Below are 18,101 nucleotides of genomic sequence, written 5' to 3' on the forward strand. Positions count from 1 at the left end.
TTTTCACACTTGTAGGACTAGCATGAGAAGGAGTTTGAGTTTACTTGTGTGGCACACCTTTATGAAACATTTACATAGCTCTCAGACAGTAAGACGGTGTCAAGCGCTTCTGTTGACCTTGTTTTTATCTGCTGTTCCCTTTGAGGTTCTAGCATGCCTGCCTCTGGGTTGGCTGGGGTTATTACTGGAGGTCCAATCTGCTCTGGAGGTCACAGTCATGCTAAAAGTGCAGGTGTGATAGTAAGTTAGGGAATAGAATAAATCCACAGCTAAGCTGTGAAGATTTCTATGGCCTCACTGACTTTCAAGAACCGGTTACACAAAGTGGAGAGAAACTATTTGTTACAGTGGCAGGCAACCACAGTATCTTGCCAACAACGTCATGAGACCATCCACCCCCTAATTCACCATTAGCTTCTCTGAGCCACACTTACCTTCTCCCATACACATTTCACACAGCTCTTGGAAATACTGCCCCTCAGTGATAGCTAGCCACTGCCCAGTGTGAACCTCACCTCAGGACACTGGCTGTGTCGCAGTGAATATCTGGCAATAGATGGTCTACTTTTTAGAAATGCTTGTACCAAAGTGTACTGACGTGTACATTTGCCTATTATTGTGCATACCATACAATAATAGGCAAAGGCATGCATAGGGACTAACATCCAGAATGGTCTTAAGTAATGGACAGAGACATAACCAAATACTCTGCATGGTAATGAGATTTCTGTCTCTTGACCACCTCCCTCACAAAGCCTAATGTCTCAAGGCGTCAGTAGTCACGTCTAGTGATTCCCAGGATGTACACACGCTTCTCAGCTGTGAAATACACTGAGGTGATATAATATACCATGGCCTTTTCCACCACACGATAACTGGAGCATGACATGATGAATGCACCTAATTAGACTTTCACTTAGAACATATTTTAGCCTGGAACGAAATTAATTGAAACATTTAAAAAACGCTTTCATATTTCCTTTCAGATTCTTATTCTTATGTAGACATCCAAGCGGTGAGTCAAAGACAGGGTGTGTGGCTCCTTCCCTCTAACTCCTCTCAGTGACCTTGTGTCATAAACACTTGATTCCACAAACAGATTGCGCCACAGATGTCGCATAGTGCCTCAGGCTGCTGAGACTTGCTAACCATGTTTCTTTGAAGTGAGAGACAGGGATGAACTGCATTTAAGCCGCATTTATCTGGATGTGTTTCAATCAATCATCCCCAGCTCTGAGTTAATACACTTTGTTTCTTGTGAAAGCATGCTGGAGGTATAATACTTACATACCCTCTGAGCTTCAGATATACAGTATACCGTAACACATGACTGATCTGTTCTGCTTGTGCTTGATTCTGTGCAGTGATTTAGTTATATACTTAAAGATGTGTAATTAATATTTAACCATACAGTAAGCTGAGTTTGCTCTGTTGGTGTAGTATCTGTGTGAGTTTACATATCTTTGTGTGTGTGTGTGTGTGTGTGTGTGTGTGTGTGTGTGTGTGTGTCTGTGTGTGTGTGTGTCTGTGTGTCTGTGTGTGTGAGCGTGTCTGTGTGTGTGTGTGTCCGTGTGTGTGACTGTGTGATTATAATTAATATCGGGCTGCCTTGTGTCTCCCGCTGATAAACTTTGAAACACAAAGGTAATATAAATGCTAAGCAGGAGGAGGCTGTTTTTAGTGCTTGACGTACTGTAGTGAAAATGTTTCATTGTTTAGTGGCTTGGCTGCTAGCTTCAGCGTCAGCTCATGATAATTACAATGTCACCCCAACGATGTTCACTGTTATTATTTGTGATTTGGTGCAGCTGCAGATGCCTGGCTTTATCCCCCCTACTGTGTGTAATAGGGCTGTTAACAGATAGCTAACTGCTTATTATTCCAGACTTATCAGATCACAAAGGGCATTGGTGGAGAGAGAGAGAGCTTAACCAACACGCCTCCCTCTCAGGCCAGTGTCTTCATCTGCAGTCTGGGTCACACCCACCACCACCATGATAAAGCACCACCATCTGTAGAACATGCAGAGGAAAATGCCTGCAGGTTTGATCTCTCTGTAAATCTGTTGTGCAGTGTGGCTCTCCAAACTCTGAGAACACATCCAAGATCACAGAGTTATTAATTAGTCAGATGGACAGGTTTCTTCCTCAGCCCAGCTCCTCCTCCCTGCTGTGTGCCGCAGCCCCCCACACAAAGAGGTCCATATGGCGTGGCCCTGTGCCACCGTCTCCCTGGGCACGTGCTCCAAATGGGCCATGTGCTGCAGGCTCTGTTGTCATCTCCTGGTCATGGTTTAATGTTGTGATTTGTTACTGTTGTGAAGAAATCTCCCCTACTACAGAGGCTCCTGAAACCCTTTTCTCTCCACACCACACTGTTCTGGCTATCTGGCTATGTCAGCTGGAACCTCCTCACACGCAACACCCTGCAGTATTTTGAATGCTGGTAGAAGACTGGCTGCGATTGGCATGCCATAGATACATTGTACAAGATGTGTAACTGGGGCATAGAGAATGTCAGGTGGATCTGTGCCAAAATAGTTTTGGAGTGTGATACTCTCCCTGGATGCGGAAATAGCTGGGCTTGGTGTGAATAGAGTGGTGATTAATCGTTTCATCAGATTGTAATCTGTGAATTTACTTCCGGTTCAAGATGAAAAATCCAATACATTTTTCCCATTAGTATTTTTTCAGCTAGCTAATATACAGTGTTGTGTTACACATAGGCATACATTTTCTTGTACGTTTTCCTTAGCTCTTTACTAGCGTTTGGTTCTGATAACCGTTTCTCAATTTTTTGTCTTTAAGTCAAAACTTGAAAATCAATAAGCTAACTTAAGGACTCTACATAGCCGACTGAAAGACTAATCAAACATGAGTTAATCAGATAAGAAAACGTACAAGAAACTGTAAGCCTATACAAAACTTATATCAGCTTTGTGGAAAGAATTAATGGTGAACGGCTTCAACAAGCTACATTCAGAAAGATTTACGGCTTCAACAAGGTCAAACTAACTACATTCTGACGGCACGTTTGTGTGAGACGGAGGGAGGTTTAAAGTTGCTAAAGCATGGACTCACTAGGCCAATATAATGAGCCAGCCCATGGGTTCCTCTGCCTCTGTAACCTCTTCATTCCCAGCTGCAGCAGCAGAAGAAATGCAGCATTCCCGCTTCAGGTTGCTGGATGACAGCAGGCTCTGTTCCGCTTGCAGAGAGGGCTGCCACTGGGCAGCAGCAAGATGCCAGTTTGTGCCTCGATGGCACCGCTCCATCAGCCATCCCATGAGTCTGCTCTGCAAATATCTGATGAGGCATTTATACAAATCTGTAGCCATTAACTTTCGCTGAGAGAGTTTAGATTCCAGTGTTGAGGGCTAAATGAGCTCTGCAGTACCAATCTCTCTGTGCTTTTCCAAAATAATACATATGCCATTATGTATGTTAGACATTAAGTTTACTTAGAACCATCCGATAGTTACATGAACATATCAAAAGCTGCCGTATCCTGTTTTATGCATCTCTTAATTTATTGGTGTATTGAAGTTGGCTGAACAAACCTGCCTATTTGATATGCTAAAGATCTTTAGTCAAGATAAATGTTGCCAAGACTACATTGATCCCCTAAGTTCACCAGACGCACTTGATGATTGACCTGACAATACTCTAGGGGCATTGCAGCAATCCAACATAACTCCTGTGTTTCACCACCTGAGCCGTCTTGATCCCCTGAGATAAATACAGTAAAAACACGTTGTCATAACTCAGGCCGGCCTATGAGGAGATGAAACGTGCTGTGAGGGATCTGACACCAACCATTTTCATTGTTGATTTATGTCATCCAATACGTCTTCTAGGGGTGAAAGGAAATTGGAAAAGCCATCTTGGAGGTGACCATGTATCACAAGCTGTTGTCATGGATGGTGCTTCTCTTAAGGGTGCTTCGCCCTTCCAAAACTACTGAGGTGTGCTATCACTTCTCTGTAGACTATATATCCCAGGGTGGACAGCTCACGCTGATCAACATACGGCTTGCACAACTTCCACAAGGGCAATGAGGGACATATTTGCATAGGAACACATTGTTAGGCATATTTTAGGCATTACGACCCTCCTGGACAGTTGGACAAATGGGCTTAACTTAGGGCAGATGGTCAGAGCTGAGATGGGAGAGATTGACGTTCTCATTTGCATTAAAATAAATGTTAGAAATAGTTTGTGGTCCCAGAGAGATACTGTGTTTGAGGCGGAATTCATCTGAGCTAACAGTGTGGAACAAAGCTGGTATTGTTTCAGTGCTTACAACAGGATCATGAGAGGGGGCTTGCAACCTTTCTGTAGCATTTCAAAATTGAAGTATACCTTACCTTGCTAAGAAATGTTTCTAAGATCCATGCTAAGACATGTTTCCCTTTTGTGATATGTAGTGTTGTGTAGTGTGAATTTTTTGTCTACCAAGCTATTTAACCCCGACAAAGAAGTATCGATCTTGGTTGTCCTACAGTATGGACGGTATTGTGTTCTTACTCTACCTCTCCACTCAATGCTACAGTACTCAGTGTTTATTTTTTCATTCAGTTTCAGGCTGAAGGATATTCCCTGTTTATTACATCTGTGAGTGCTTAAAATGCAATCTAAGAAATCTAAGTATATACAGTACAGGCACTTAACCACAGATAAACTGGCCCAACCTGTATGTTATTGTTCTATATCAGCAGTACAACTATAATTGTAGTGCCTTTAATGGGTGAGAGACACAGGAAACTACTCTGCTTCACAGATTATAGTAGTACAGAATCCACTCTAGAGTTTTTTGGAAGAGCATCCGTCCTGACAGTCTCTCATTAACTGGAGCATTGTGGAGGCTTCAGGGAGAGAAAATTACAGACATGAGTCTCTAAAGAATGTGACTATGGTTTTGGTTGTGTGAGTTGTATTATAATCATAAGAACATGCAAATGTACCTGTATCAGTACAATGTGGTGTTAGAGAATGTCTAGAGTGAATTCTCCAGATGTTGACTACTATCACTGATTTTGATTGAAGGACATTGTGAGTAAGCACAATATAATTAAATTGTTCCTCTGTGTATATGATTGTGCAGAACAAATGATTCTTGCCAAGAAATGGTAAATGTGGCAGTGGAAGTGGAAGAGACAAGAGAAGAGAGAGAGAGAGAGAACTCATTTAATGAATGGAATACCATTCTGAAAAAAGTAAGTCATAAAACCCAGTGTTGAACATATTGTCAGCACTTGTACTCAATGCTCATAGGCTTACACAAAGCAGCACTTATAGTGTCTGGAAATAGCCATTTGAGGAGTAGTATCTCTGAATAGCGTAGATTTGAATATAGCACTGCCTAATAAATGATGACTTGACTATTAGAAAAACATGATGGATAATATAGACCCTTACAATTAAATTCCTCTCTATGAAAGGTCTGCATGTATAAAGTCTCATGATTTAATTCTGTTCTTTACAGTACTGAGATTTATAGCGATACCAGCAAGCCTTCTCTTGCTGCCGTGATGTGTTTGTGCCCTGCTCGCCCTGCCCTCAGGCTTCATGGTGACTCTTCAACCGTCCATATGCTCTCACACCCACTTCCCTTTTATATCTCCTCAGACCTGGGTGCCTAACACACCTGTCTGTACAATATGTCAGCAAATAGGACTGTATGTAACACTTAAGATATGATGCTCTTGGTTTCAGACAAAGTGAGACGTGATGAGGGAGAGGATGAAGATAAGGATGAATATGAAACACAGGCACAGTGGGAGGAGGAAAGCTCCTTGCTTTTCAGTTACCCTGCTGCTTAATGTCCGGCCGCTATGGAGACAGATCCGTCAGTGGTAGGGTGTCTGTGGTCTCACATGCTTCAATGGACTCAGGCTCGGCATGGGAAAGGTCAGGTGCCATGAGGTGCGGTGTGACAGAATGATGTCTCTGCAGTGCTGCAGTGGAATCGCCAATCTCTACCTCACTCACATTGCCCTATAGCTCGGCTCAGTGGCTGTTGTTATTGATATTCCCTATGAGCCCCATTCATTTAGGAAGGAGCCAAAGAGTGTGTGTTTATTTCACACGTGTCAGTGAATGTCAACCAATGAGAGCAAGCCAAGCGTGCATTAGCGTTTTAGCTGTTTAAAGCCTGGGCTGAGCTGGACCGTACACTCTCTCTCGCGCCCCCGGTAACTCCAGGTGTGCAGGGCAGGAATGCAGGAGGAAAGTGTTGTGAGGCAGCTCAGTGGCAGCTGTCATAGTTACTCATTCATTCTCTCCATAGTAAGGAATTGAGGCCACACTGCCTACAGCCATGCCTTCTCTGTCAGCATCTATCAGTACCAGCTCAGAGAGAGAGAGAGAGAGAGAAGGAAATAGATAAATGACCGATAGCTAAGGCCACAGAGCTATTATGGATGGTATGGTGCTCTGAGAGAGGGGGAGCAGCACAATACTATAGCTCAGAACACACAGCACCTTGTTTGTGTATCACAGACACATGGTGTTTCTATCTAAAAAAAAGTGCTTGCGGCTATGCTTCAATGCATAGCGTGTGTCTATGAACACCCTCCCTCTTTTTGAGTGACTCTGGCCACTTGAACTACATAGTGTGACACACTATATACTGGATCACATAGGTGAAGACATTGCGAGGAGGAGAGAGAGAGAAAGAGAGAGAGAGAGAGAGAGAGAGAGAGAGAGAGAGAGAGAGAGAGAGAGAGAGAGAGAGAGAGAGAGAGAGAGAGACAGACAGAGACAGAGAGAGACAGAGAGAGATGGAGAGAGGACCCTGAGGCTCATTTAGTCAAGGAGTTACAGTGTGACCATGCCTCTAGATGAGGCCAATGGTGCATGCTGGAGATGGGTTGGCATCAGGTGAGGTGACAGGTTGGCAGGCAGAGCCCCATGTCTGGCTTTGCGAGCGTACGCTGACTCTGAGAGGAGCTGACATCTTGGGTGGGAGGTCTCTCTCTCCGTCCGACACCATTGAACCAAGCTGTCAGCAGGCACTCTCATTCTATGCACTGATTCGTAATTCTCTGTTCAGCCTCCATGAAATAATTACTGTGTATTATGTCTCTCTCTCTCCTCCTCTCTCTTTATCTTAGTCTCACCTCCATCTTCCCTCTGCTCAGACTAACAACAGTTGCCATCTCTGCACATGAGAAGGTAGTTTTTAATGGAAATGATCTACATAGCATAGCAGATGATCTTCTACTAGCATAGCAGACAGGGAGTCCAGTTGGCCAGCCCTGAACACAGTTCTTGTGTGTGATAACAAAGACTGTTGAAGTAGCAGCAGTAGTACATGTGAGACAGATTACCATTCATTCCACCATTTCAAAAGCACACAGAAGGGTGGAAATCACGCTGCATATGGTTCCAATACAGCTGCGCAGTTCAAGGCACTGTGGTAGGATTTGAGTGGAGGATTAGACAACCACTGGTATAGTAAACGGCACCCACTACAGATGACTGTGTCTTGGCATGTCCACACGTAGTCAAGACAGAGAAGACAGAGTGGAGGAGCTTATCAGTGCCAGAGAATGCCTCCCAGTGGCCCTAAGAGGGATGTCTTTTGCTGGGCCCAGATCCTATCCTATCCTAGCCCAGATCCCATCAAGACAACTAAACGTCTTGTAGTTCCTCTGGTCCCCCTGTTTAGGGATCTGTGTGGTCCACATCACTACAGTGCAGAGAAACACAAATGCTTGGCATTCCTTTGTGTCATAATCCCTCTTTCCCTGCCTAGCCTTTGAACCACCGTCTTTCCTCATTTCTTATTTTCCTCTCCCTTGATCCCTCCATCCTTCTCCTCGCCTTTCCCACTGGCCTTCCATCTTTCTTCCTCGCTCCTCTCTTGCTCAACAAAACGTCACATATGCTGCTCTGGAGAGGAAGAAAAAAAAAAAGCAGTGTTCTGAACTGTTACCATGGCAACTGTGTCTGAACAGAGCCAGTCCTCTTCCGCACACACACACTCTCTTTCTCTCTCGCTCTGTTCGACTCACTTACTGTAGATTAAAGCTGCCTATCTGTGATGAGAGAGAGAGAGAGAGAGAGAGAGAGAGAGAGAGAGAGACACACTAGGATCTGGGCCCAGCAACAGACATCCCTCTGAGAGAGAGAGAGAGAGAGAGAGAGAGAGAGAGAGAGAGAGAGACAGACACACTTATAAAGACAGCAAGCTGTATTTCATAAATGCCCCACAGAATAAAAGTGTGGTTCTCTTTGTGATGATTAATTATCAAACATATCAAAGTACACAATAGCAAGTCATTGATAGACATTCTAGATACTGTACACGCTTCACCCACTATGGTTAGGAACATGCCCCACTCTTGCATGTGGGGGTAGTTGTCAGGTTCTTTCTCCTCTGCTGAGGTCCTGGTGTGTCCAGGGTCATGGGTAATGGTGTGTGACAGATGTCAGAATGTGTTCCGAGGGCTTCTCCCTCTGGGACATCAGCCCATTTTAATTTGGTAATTCATCTGAATCTATAAATCATAAATTAAGAGACCCAATTAAACCTGAGGAAAGGGTGTGTGTGTGTGTGTGTGTGTGTGTGTGTGTGTGTGTGTGTGTGTGTGTGTGTGTGTGTGAGTGAGAAAGAAAGAGAGTGAGAGAGAGAGAGAGAGAGGGAGAAAATATCTCCTATCTAATCTGAACAATGTCATGACATATTGGCATACACAGCACCTTAAATCATGCATAGCCAAATGCATGGTCAATACACTATTAAATATTGATCCAGCCAAATCTGTGAGTGGTCACATGGTCACAGTATTTGTGTCGCAAGTAAATATGAAGAGGTTTATTAACCTGGGAGAACCAGAATTGAAATTGGCTGTAATCCATCTGAGGAAAGATGAGATCTTGGTTGGGCGGGTCTTTCAAATCAGTGTCTGGTGTCACGTAAACAACACCAAAAACCAATAACACACATGCTCATACAGGTTATCAAACCGACCCTCAGCTGTACATTAATACCTTGTGTCATTTACCACATATGGATGTTCAGAGAAGATATCTGTGGGTGTTTGAATTGGACAGATGAATGAAATGTGTGTCTATGCTGTGGGCAAGACTGGGTGGACATGGATGAGACTGTGTGACCTAGGTTATTTGATTAATGAGATTCCTCAGTAGGTGGAAGAGAAGATGGTATGAAAGCTATTTGCATTTCCTTCCATTGGAATGGAATTTTCCCCGATGGAGCCTGCTACACAATGGGGGTGGGGGTGGGGGGTGGCTTTGCAGTCATTTCCGTGATTCAGGCGCTGACAGAAAATTGATTTAGCACCACAACCCAGAGCTCAGCTGGATCAGACAGCTAGGGAAAGTTAGCCCCGGAGAAGTCACATCACTCACGCTGCCCCTTTGTCCCCAGGGGGAATTCATTGCTGTCAAATTGCTGTGATTGTAAGTAATGAAACAGTAGTGGCTGTGATGGCAGATAGGATAGGGTGGGGTGGGGGACTTTCTTCATGCTGCTTTAAGCACGCACAATATGTCATAACCTTCCACTGGTGGTGGTGAGAGGACTCTCTCCCTCTGATCCTGAAAGAGGCAGTCATGTTTCTCCCCCTGTCCCCCAGCGACAGTGCCCTTTGCCCCCGAGTGCATTACGGTATTGTGATTTGTGCCGTGGGGGCAGTGGAACCTCAGGGGTCAGATGGAGATTGGATTAGATACATGCTCTCAAGATATTGTATGTGACATTCTGAATGCAACTGGTGTCCCTCTTCATAGTAGCCTGAGCAGGGTTTATGAGTGTCACAGGAGAATGTGGCCCAGTCTTAGAGGCCTTATCTGTTGTTGAGTGGTTAACACATTGGTGGGGTTGCAGTGGAGAGAGTCGGAAGCTTCAAGTTCCTAGGTGTCCACATCACGGAGGACTTAACATGGTCACACCACATCCATACAGTGATCAGGACGGCGTGTCAGCGCCTGTTTTTCCTCAGGCAGCTGAGGAAATTCGGCATGACCTCCCAGATCCTCACAAACTTCTGTCTGGTTGTATCACCGCCTTGTATGGCAGCTGCACCAGAGGGTGGTGAAAACGGCCCAGTTCATCACAGGCTGTGAGCAACTGACACTACCCTAGCTCCCCCAGTTCCAATGACATTGCAGATTCGCACTCTCTCTCTCACACACACACTCCACACATGTACATGCGCTCACACACATGCATGCATACTATTACATGCTGCTACTACTCACCCCACTATTGCTGTTGTGTTTCTGCTGCTAAATACTGTGCTCCCTTATGCTATTGTTTTTTATTATTATTACTTCGTTGCACTGTTGAGGAGCTTGCTTTCCCTAAGCATTTCATTGCACCGTCCACAGCGGTATTCTGTGTATATGACAAATAAACTTTGATTTGATTTGATTTGATTTGATTTGATTTGATTTGATATGATTTTAAATGTGGTTTGAGATGACATGGTTGAATGGGTTCTGACATCCACCCCCTCACCTCCATGGATTCAGTTGCACAGCCAAGGACTAGAACCCCCCCCACAACCTCCATCTCTCTACCCCACCACCAATAATGACTGCATTACTACATGACTCGTTATGATAATGACTCACTGGGCACTAATACTCTTTCGTTGGGAACTGTCATTGTTCATTTCTACATGCTTATAATCATTGACAATTTAAGCCACGTATCAACCCTCAATCTTGCCTTCAGCTAAATTAATTATGTGATTTTATGTGATTATCGTCTCAGCGACTGGGGCTCTTCTTGCTTAAATCGAAGATCGTTATCAGACTTAATGAGGGATTTCTTAAATAAAGTGAATGTCCTTGATGACAAGGTTTTTTTTGTCAATGCTTAACAGTCACCAAAGGAAGTAGATTGAAGATGTTGTTATCCTGCCAGTAGGTTCTGGTTAGGTGAGGTGGGTGGGGTTGTGTACTGATGGTTCTCTGTCACTGCTCCCACTTGCAGCAGCTGCTATCCGTCATAGTGTCTGTGAGAACCACACCTCTAATGTTGATATTTCAACATGTATCACTACCATCCAAAACAGGTGTTTTATTGTACTACCATGCCATTCAACATAGGCTTAATATTTATTTGTAGTGTTCTCCCTTTTTTTCAGTCTGAGGTGAAGAACGCAGCAGAAGAGTCCTCCTAGCAGAAGGGAGCAGCACCAGGCATGCAGGACTCTGCTTCAGATGGAAAGATGGCCAAACAGGTACAGTAGGAGAGATCTGTATCATATCAATCCTCTTTAGTTTATCCCTCTGATTTAATGTTGAACATCTCTGTATGTATAACATGTTGTTATATCCTACTACGCCCTATGTTATTACACACATTCAATACTTGCATGATAATGGACATCCTTCATATATGTTGGATTTACAACTACAACTCTTACAACTCTATGTGAAGGACCAGGACTCCAAACTTCTCGAAGACCACAGGGACACAGACGATGTATCAGAGAAGACCACCCCAAGCAAGACTCCCAAATCCCCTCAGAAGACTTCCAAACGGCCAAAGACTGTTCCCTTCAAGGTGATCCTTCTGGATACCTCAGACTATGAGGCAGGGATCGAGGTAAGCATGGAAGAATTGATAAAAGTTGATAATTGATAACAATCAAATATGCCATTCTAAATGTACTGTATACTCTTTGCCTGCATTGCTCTTGTAGACGATGCGAATAGTAGTCCAGTTAGTCTTCTTTGTAGTGGTTATGGTGTGGAGCTGCAGAGTGCAGATAAGGCAGTCCTAGAGAGAATGACAAAGAGAGTGGCATGCTGAGAGCTCAACATGGGACAAGGCCAACACAAGGTTACACATGAATAGAGAGTAGGAAGAGCAGTCTCACTCGCTCACAATGCCTATTATTACTGTTTCATCACAAAAACATGTACGGACATGCAAGGGGATAGTCAGTCCAGTCAACAGACAATTGTGGGCCAGACAGTGCTGACATGGTGTATGCAGTGGGAAGAGGGCCAAAACAGGTGCCCTTCAATGAAGGAGCAACATGTGAACCTAAAGAAGAAGTGTCTGTTTCAGCAGAAGCAGAAGAAAGTTATTGTGTCCTGGTCTATAATATAATGGAAGCTATACCAGAGTGATACTGTACAGTATATCTGGCTCTATTTTCCTTCCGTCCAATCCCATTGCAAGATAATAGGCCTATGAGTGCTTTTCAGCATCTTTTAGAGGCAGATAAGTAAGAAGCTAAAGTAAGACAATGTGTTTTTACTTCCAGCTCCATTTGTGGCAGAGAGAAGCTGTCTAGACACACCAATAGGAGCATCATGCTTCTACCTGGCATTGGTGCCCTTGTGTTTGTAATGGTGTATGCAATCAAGCTCCTCACCATGGCTAATCTGTGCCAGGCAGGCTGTGCCACGGTCCACTGCCCGCTCTCCTCCTCCCCGGTCTCTCTCAGAGATATACAACATGTTAGAGCAGAAATGCTCTATACCCTAAGAGGTCAGAGGATATCCCCCTCTGCCCAATAAAATCCCTCAGCATAACCCTGCATTACATATTGCAACCCAGGTGCAGCCAAGGAGAAAATAGAATAGCAGTGTTGTTGTGAGCGGCCCTTAGGATGATTATGTACACGCTGTGTGTGTGAGTCTGTGTGTGTGTGTGTGTGTGTGTGTGTGTGTGTGTGTGTGTGTGTGTGTGTGTGTGCGTGCGTGCGTGTGTGTGTGTGTGTGTATGTGTTTGAGGTAAGAATAACAAATCCGTTATGCTGTGTTCTCTGCTTCCCGGAGTTTCCCGGAGTTTCATAGTACAGTACCTCCCTTCATTGTCAGAGAATGTACAGTACAAATTGACCTTCTCTTGTCCAGCTATTCTTTTATTTACATGACTAGCTGCAGTACAGCATTAGCATCACCCCCTCACCTCACTGCTGCATTGGGCTTGCCCCCTATCTGTCTTTAATTGCGGGGTTGGAATGTCAGGCCTGCCTTATCAAACCTCCTGCATGCTCCAGGAGCTGATAATAACAGTAGTGAGGGAAGGCAGGCACCACTTGGTGACAACTTTCACTGTAGGAGGTGCCACATTCAGGGGTTAATTAGGGCCTCCTGTCATGGCTGCTTGGCTGTGTCTCCCCAGAGTCTGCAGTGGGGAGAGGGGGAACCGTGCCCTCCCACTCTCCCCTCACCCCATCACCCTTCAGCTCACTGGGGCGTGCTACACCAGGCCATGCATGGATGAGCCTCACTGTGTTATGCTGTAGAATAGTGCTATTTTGGGTTGCATTTATTTTAGAATGATTTGTGACTCAGGCAATGTGTTTGTGTACTTTACCAAAACCTAGCTGTGTTTCTCCTCTGTGTGTTTTTACAGTATTTAGAGGAAATATGATTGTGGCGATTGGGCTGAAAGTGGAATGGAATTATTTGCTCTGTAAATGGGAATGTCCATGAAGAAATACCTCAGTGTCACATACTTTATCTCAATATCCCAGATATTGTGATACAGTATTAAGATAAATATGCACATAACTCTGTACTGGGTACTACATCTACCCCTCCACAACCTTGCCATAGGGGCTGTGATGATGAGTGACATGGTGAGAGTACATAAGTGCTATCCAAGAGTGTTACTCCACCATGTTTTCACCCACATAATGAGCCAAAGGAGACACACTTCCTGAAGCTCTGGCATTGAAATATTAAGGAACAAAAGGAGAAGAAGGGAGCACACTGCATCTGTTTCCTTGGCAACGGCTTGCTCTGTCTCCTTGTCACCTCGGAAACTAGGCTCCAGGGAAGGCAGGCGTTGAGTTGCACAGACACACTCACTTTACTCAGAGAGCAACACACACACAGCTTGCACAAACAGCTCACTGGCTATCTCCCCTAGGGAAAAGAGCATTGAACTCATGGATAGTTCAACCTATTCTGCTTGTTTCTAATGTGTTTGGTTCAGAAGGATGGATGTGTGTGTGTGTGTGTGTGTGTGTGTGTGTGTGTGTGTGTGTGTGTGTGTGTGTGTGTGTTTGTGTGCGTGCAGCAGCACCCACCACCATTACTATAGACAAGGGTACCATGTTTAATTTTTATGAGTCAGAGTGATGTTGTCTTGTGTGTCAATGACTACAAAATATATTTCTTTTAGCACACAATTTATGATTACTGTATATTCTGTCTGTCTCTCTTCAATGTTCTGACATAAGTGCCACCACATTAACTGATCGTGTGGTTGGAATGTTGTTGGACACCTACTGCGTGTACCTGGGGCAATATTGTCAGGTTATCAGATATTCTTCACAGGAATGTGAAGTATATAAACCATGTGTAGCAATAGACATCTCTTGCCTGTTTGCATTTTGTTAGGAATCAGAGTTTACCAAGCAGAAAGCAATCTCTCCTTACAATTCAGTGATCATTTCCCCTGTCAAGTATTTGGTACATGCTGACTGTAACACAACAGAGGGCAGAGCTGTTCTATTCCTTGGAGAGTAACAGAATAGAGAAGCAGTCTTGACAACTGCAGCTTGTAGGTGGTGGTTTTTGGGTGCTACACATTTTGTTGTTTTGACATTGTAATAAACCTCAAACATGTGCTTGATAACAAAACCAGGGAATAGCTTTATTGATTTGTTTAATATGTTAGTTTGACTGTTGATTACACTTGCACTAACCCTCATACTGTATGTTTTTGTCTTGTCTCTACAGAAGCATTGCAAAGGACAGACTCTGCTCAATATGGTGTGTGATCATCTCAACCTGCTGGAGAAGGACTACTTTGGTCTGACGTACTGTGACACAGACAGCCAAAAGGTCAGTGGATACAGTCCCTGGGAACGGTCCCCTCATCATGAAACGGTGCCTTCAGAACAACAGATTTTCTACCACAATAGTAATAGTCAAGAGCTGGTTTTGGCAATAGTCTCTCAGCGAGGGATGGAAAATGAAAATGAAAATGCTTAGTCAGCGAGGAGATTTACAAGGAGATTTACAAACTCTGAGATGAGGAAAACTAAAACAAAAAAAATATGCTGCACTAACTCCTCAGAAAACATTTGCACATTTAAACATCAGAAAGCCTGCTTAGTGATCCATTGATCTCTGTTGACTCCCTAAACTGCACTAGGCAGGGTAATTGTTGTAAAATGGTGTCATTATGGTTATTAGTCCACTGGCTAAAATTGGCTTAGCTCCAAGACAGAAGTTAATGGCCCTGACTGTCAGCCTGTATCAGGGCTTTGTGGGAAGTCATTGATTTGGGTTTACCCTGGTGCACCTTCCCCTCGGGCCAGGTAAGTGATGGTGGCCACTTGGTTGGATGGAGGATTCATCTGGCTTTGGAAGGAGAAAGGCAAAATGATGTGAGACACACCCACCTGTCTGGACTTGTTCTGTCACAAGTAGTTGAGGGATTGGAGCTAAGCCTGATTGGAGCTAGGCCTGATCGGAGCGAGCTGCACAGACACTGACAGTGTGGTAGCGGAGGAGAGGTAAACACGGTAAATGTTGAAGCATTTATCTCTCAGAGCATAGGTACCCCTGAGGGCTGACCTGCTCTTCAAAAACAGGCTTATCTGAGGCCAGCCTGAGCCCGCCGTCTGGGGTCCTCTGTGACTTCAAGCCAAACAAGAAGTGATTGAAATGTCCTTTCCTAGTCTCCTCTCTTGCCTCTCTTTCAGGATATTATCTTCACACCATTTGGGAAAACATCTATTCTGTTTATGATTGCTTTGTGAACTATGACTGCAGTACTCCCGATAGCAGAGCAGTGAACAGTGTTATTCCAGCTGGAGTGCTCTATAGAGAAGACACAAAGGAGCCAGAGCGCTTTAGTAATTGAATGCTCTTTGGCCCAGGCAGACATCAGATAGATTCAGGAGGATAATAAATGCGTCTAGCTCATTAAGGTGTTTAGGGGGCTGATTAAGCATAAGAGGAGCTCACTTGATCGTGTGTCTGTGAGAGTTTGTTTGTGTGTGTGTGTGTGTGTGTGTGTGTGTGTGTGTGTGTGTGCGTGTGTGTGTGTGTGTGTGTGTGTGTATGTGTGTGTGTGTGTGTGTGTGTGTTTGTGTGTGTGTGCGCACATTTGTATATCTCAAATTGGCAGGAACACAAACATGATTTTCCCGTGATGACCACAGTGCTTTGGACTGCTGTGCTGTTTGAACCTTTAACACCCCTAGTTCCACCCTGACGGATGTGATAATGCCTGCCAAAAAGACATTTAGCATTAATTAGCAGCTGGGCTATGCCATTCAGGCTGAGGGAACTCACTCAGTCAGTTCATTTGCATACTGCTTCACTATTTAGAATACAGTAGGTGTGTGCATGCTTCATGTTCAAATCACAGCACATGTGCATGGTGTGATTGTTAAAGAGCTGGCATGATCTGAGAGATTTCACAAGAGACTTGGTGATGTGCATTGAATGTCAGCTTTATTATGGAAAGGCTGATGTAATGTATGCTGGATAATATAGCTCCCCATGTGGTGAATTTGGTCATTACACAGACTGGTCTTACAAAAGCCAATAAGATAACTGGCCAGTGGTAATTTAGTATCACAATGGGAAAACAGATGCTGGAATTAAGGCTTGTCTCTTCATGCTGAACGTCTCAGTGGGGGAGGGCCCATTTCCCTCCATTGAACCATATGGAGAGGCTTTCACTGGATACACTGTCTGCAATTAGAGCCTCTGAGTGAATCAGAGTGTGGCAACAGGGAGTGCATTAGCTGCATCGCTCACAGACCCCATGTGAATTCCCCATCCTGTCTGTCTTTCAGAACTGGTTGGACCCCTCCAAGGAGATCAAGAAGCAGATGCGCAGTAAGTATCTGTACCCACTCACGTAGCACGTAAAGATACATCACACACAAACACAAACACACACACACACACACACACACACACACACACACACACACACACACACACACACACACACACACACACACACACATACACACAAAACAGACAAAAGCAATTAATATACAATTCATATACTGTATTTATTTATTTTTTTGCTCACTCTGACCTGTTTTAAATGCCATTGTAGGTGACTGTTGGGACATACGTATATATATCTTTCATTGTGACATTTTTAAGGTGACCATCAACCTATTTCATATATAATGGAAAGTAAACTCAACCTCTCATTTGTACCTGTCCTTAGCGGCTCCCTGGCACTTTGCCTTCGCTGTCAAATTCTACCCTCCAGACCCTTCCCAGCTCACAGAAGACATCACCAGGTAGGCAAGGGAAATCCGGGAGCCTCTTGGGACTCACTTAATCACATACTGTACACACACAGACACAGACACAGACACACACAGACCACAGACACACACACACACACACACACACATACACACTATTATCTATTTACCTGTTTACAGTATGTAGTTCCCTGTGGTTTATGCTCCCCGTAGTTACAAAACTCACACTTCTGAAATTGAACTCTCCCTGGTGAACAGTAAACGTTTACATAGAGAGTGGCCTGATTGCACCCATTTACACTGCATATTTCTCACCATGTCAAATAATTCAGAGGATTAGATTAGGAATTTCACTGGCTGTTATGGATTAACTCCTTTAAACCCTGGTTGAATCTTGACTTTGGTGAGGCCTGTATTTCATAGTAACGTCTTTCTTTCTCTCATCTGGCAGGTATTACCTGTGTCTCCAGCTGAGAGATGACATGCTGTCTGGTCGGCTGCCCTGCTCCTTCGTGACCCACGCTCTACTGGGCTCCTACGCCGTGCAGGCTGAGCTGGGAGACTACGACCACGATGACCACGGCTCTGACTATGTCAGTGACTTTCGCTTTGCCCCCAACCAGACCCGCGAGCTGGAAGAGAGGGTGATGGAGCTACATCGGAACTACAGGTAACCCTATGATGTTTATTTCATATGAGTGTTGGTTGTAAATATCTCTCATATGGAACCGTATTGGAGCCTGTTGATAAGAATTTCCTGAGACAGTTTCAAAGAGCCCACCATACATATGCTGACAAATGCCACCACATTGCCCCAGCATATGTCATTGCTGTCTACTTGGAGGCTTCTCCAACACGTCCACATTTCCTTAGTCAGAGGGTCTCCTACCTGCATTGTCTTGGCACC

The 18,101-nt window shown here is 44.4% G+C and overlaps 1 protein-coding gene across 6 annotated transcripts in view; it reads left to right on the forward strand.

Annotated features, from left to right (window-relative positions):
• Window positions 1-18,101, forward strand: part of LOC310803803 (band 4.1-like protein 1) — a 48,614-nt gene that overhangs the window by 14,056 nt on the left and 16,457 nt on the right. For all 6 annotated transcript variants that reach the window (XM_083668703.1, XM_083668705.1, XM_083668706.1 and 3 more), the window contains exons 2-7: window positions 11,123-11,218; window positions 11,419-11,586; window positions 14,688-14,792; window positions 16,763-16,805; window positions 17,152-17,227; window positions 17,646-17,864. In XM_083668703.1, coding sequence (XP_083524829.1) covers window positions 11,180-11,218; window positions 11,419-11,586; window positions 14,688-14,792; window positions 16,763-16,805; window positions 17,152-17,227; window positions 17,646-17,864 — 650 coding nt within the window. In that variant the 5' untranslated portion in view covers window positions 11,123-11,179. The remainder of the gene's footprint in view (window positions 1-11,122; window positions 11,219-11,418; window positions 11,587-14,687; window positions 14,793-16,762; window positions 16,806-17,151; window positions 17,228-17,645; window positions 17,865-18,101) is intronic.

The sequence above is a fragment of the Argentina silus genome, assembly GCF_951799395.1.
Source record: "Argentina silus genome assembly, chromosome: 4".
NCBI lineage: Eukaryota > Metazoa > Chordata > Actinopteri > Argentiniformes > Argentinidae > Argentina > Argentina silus.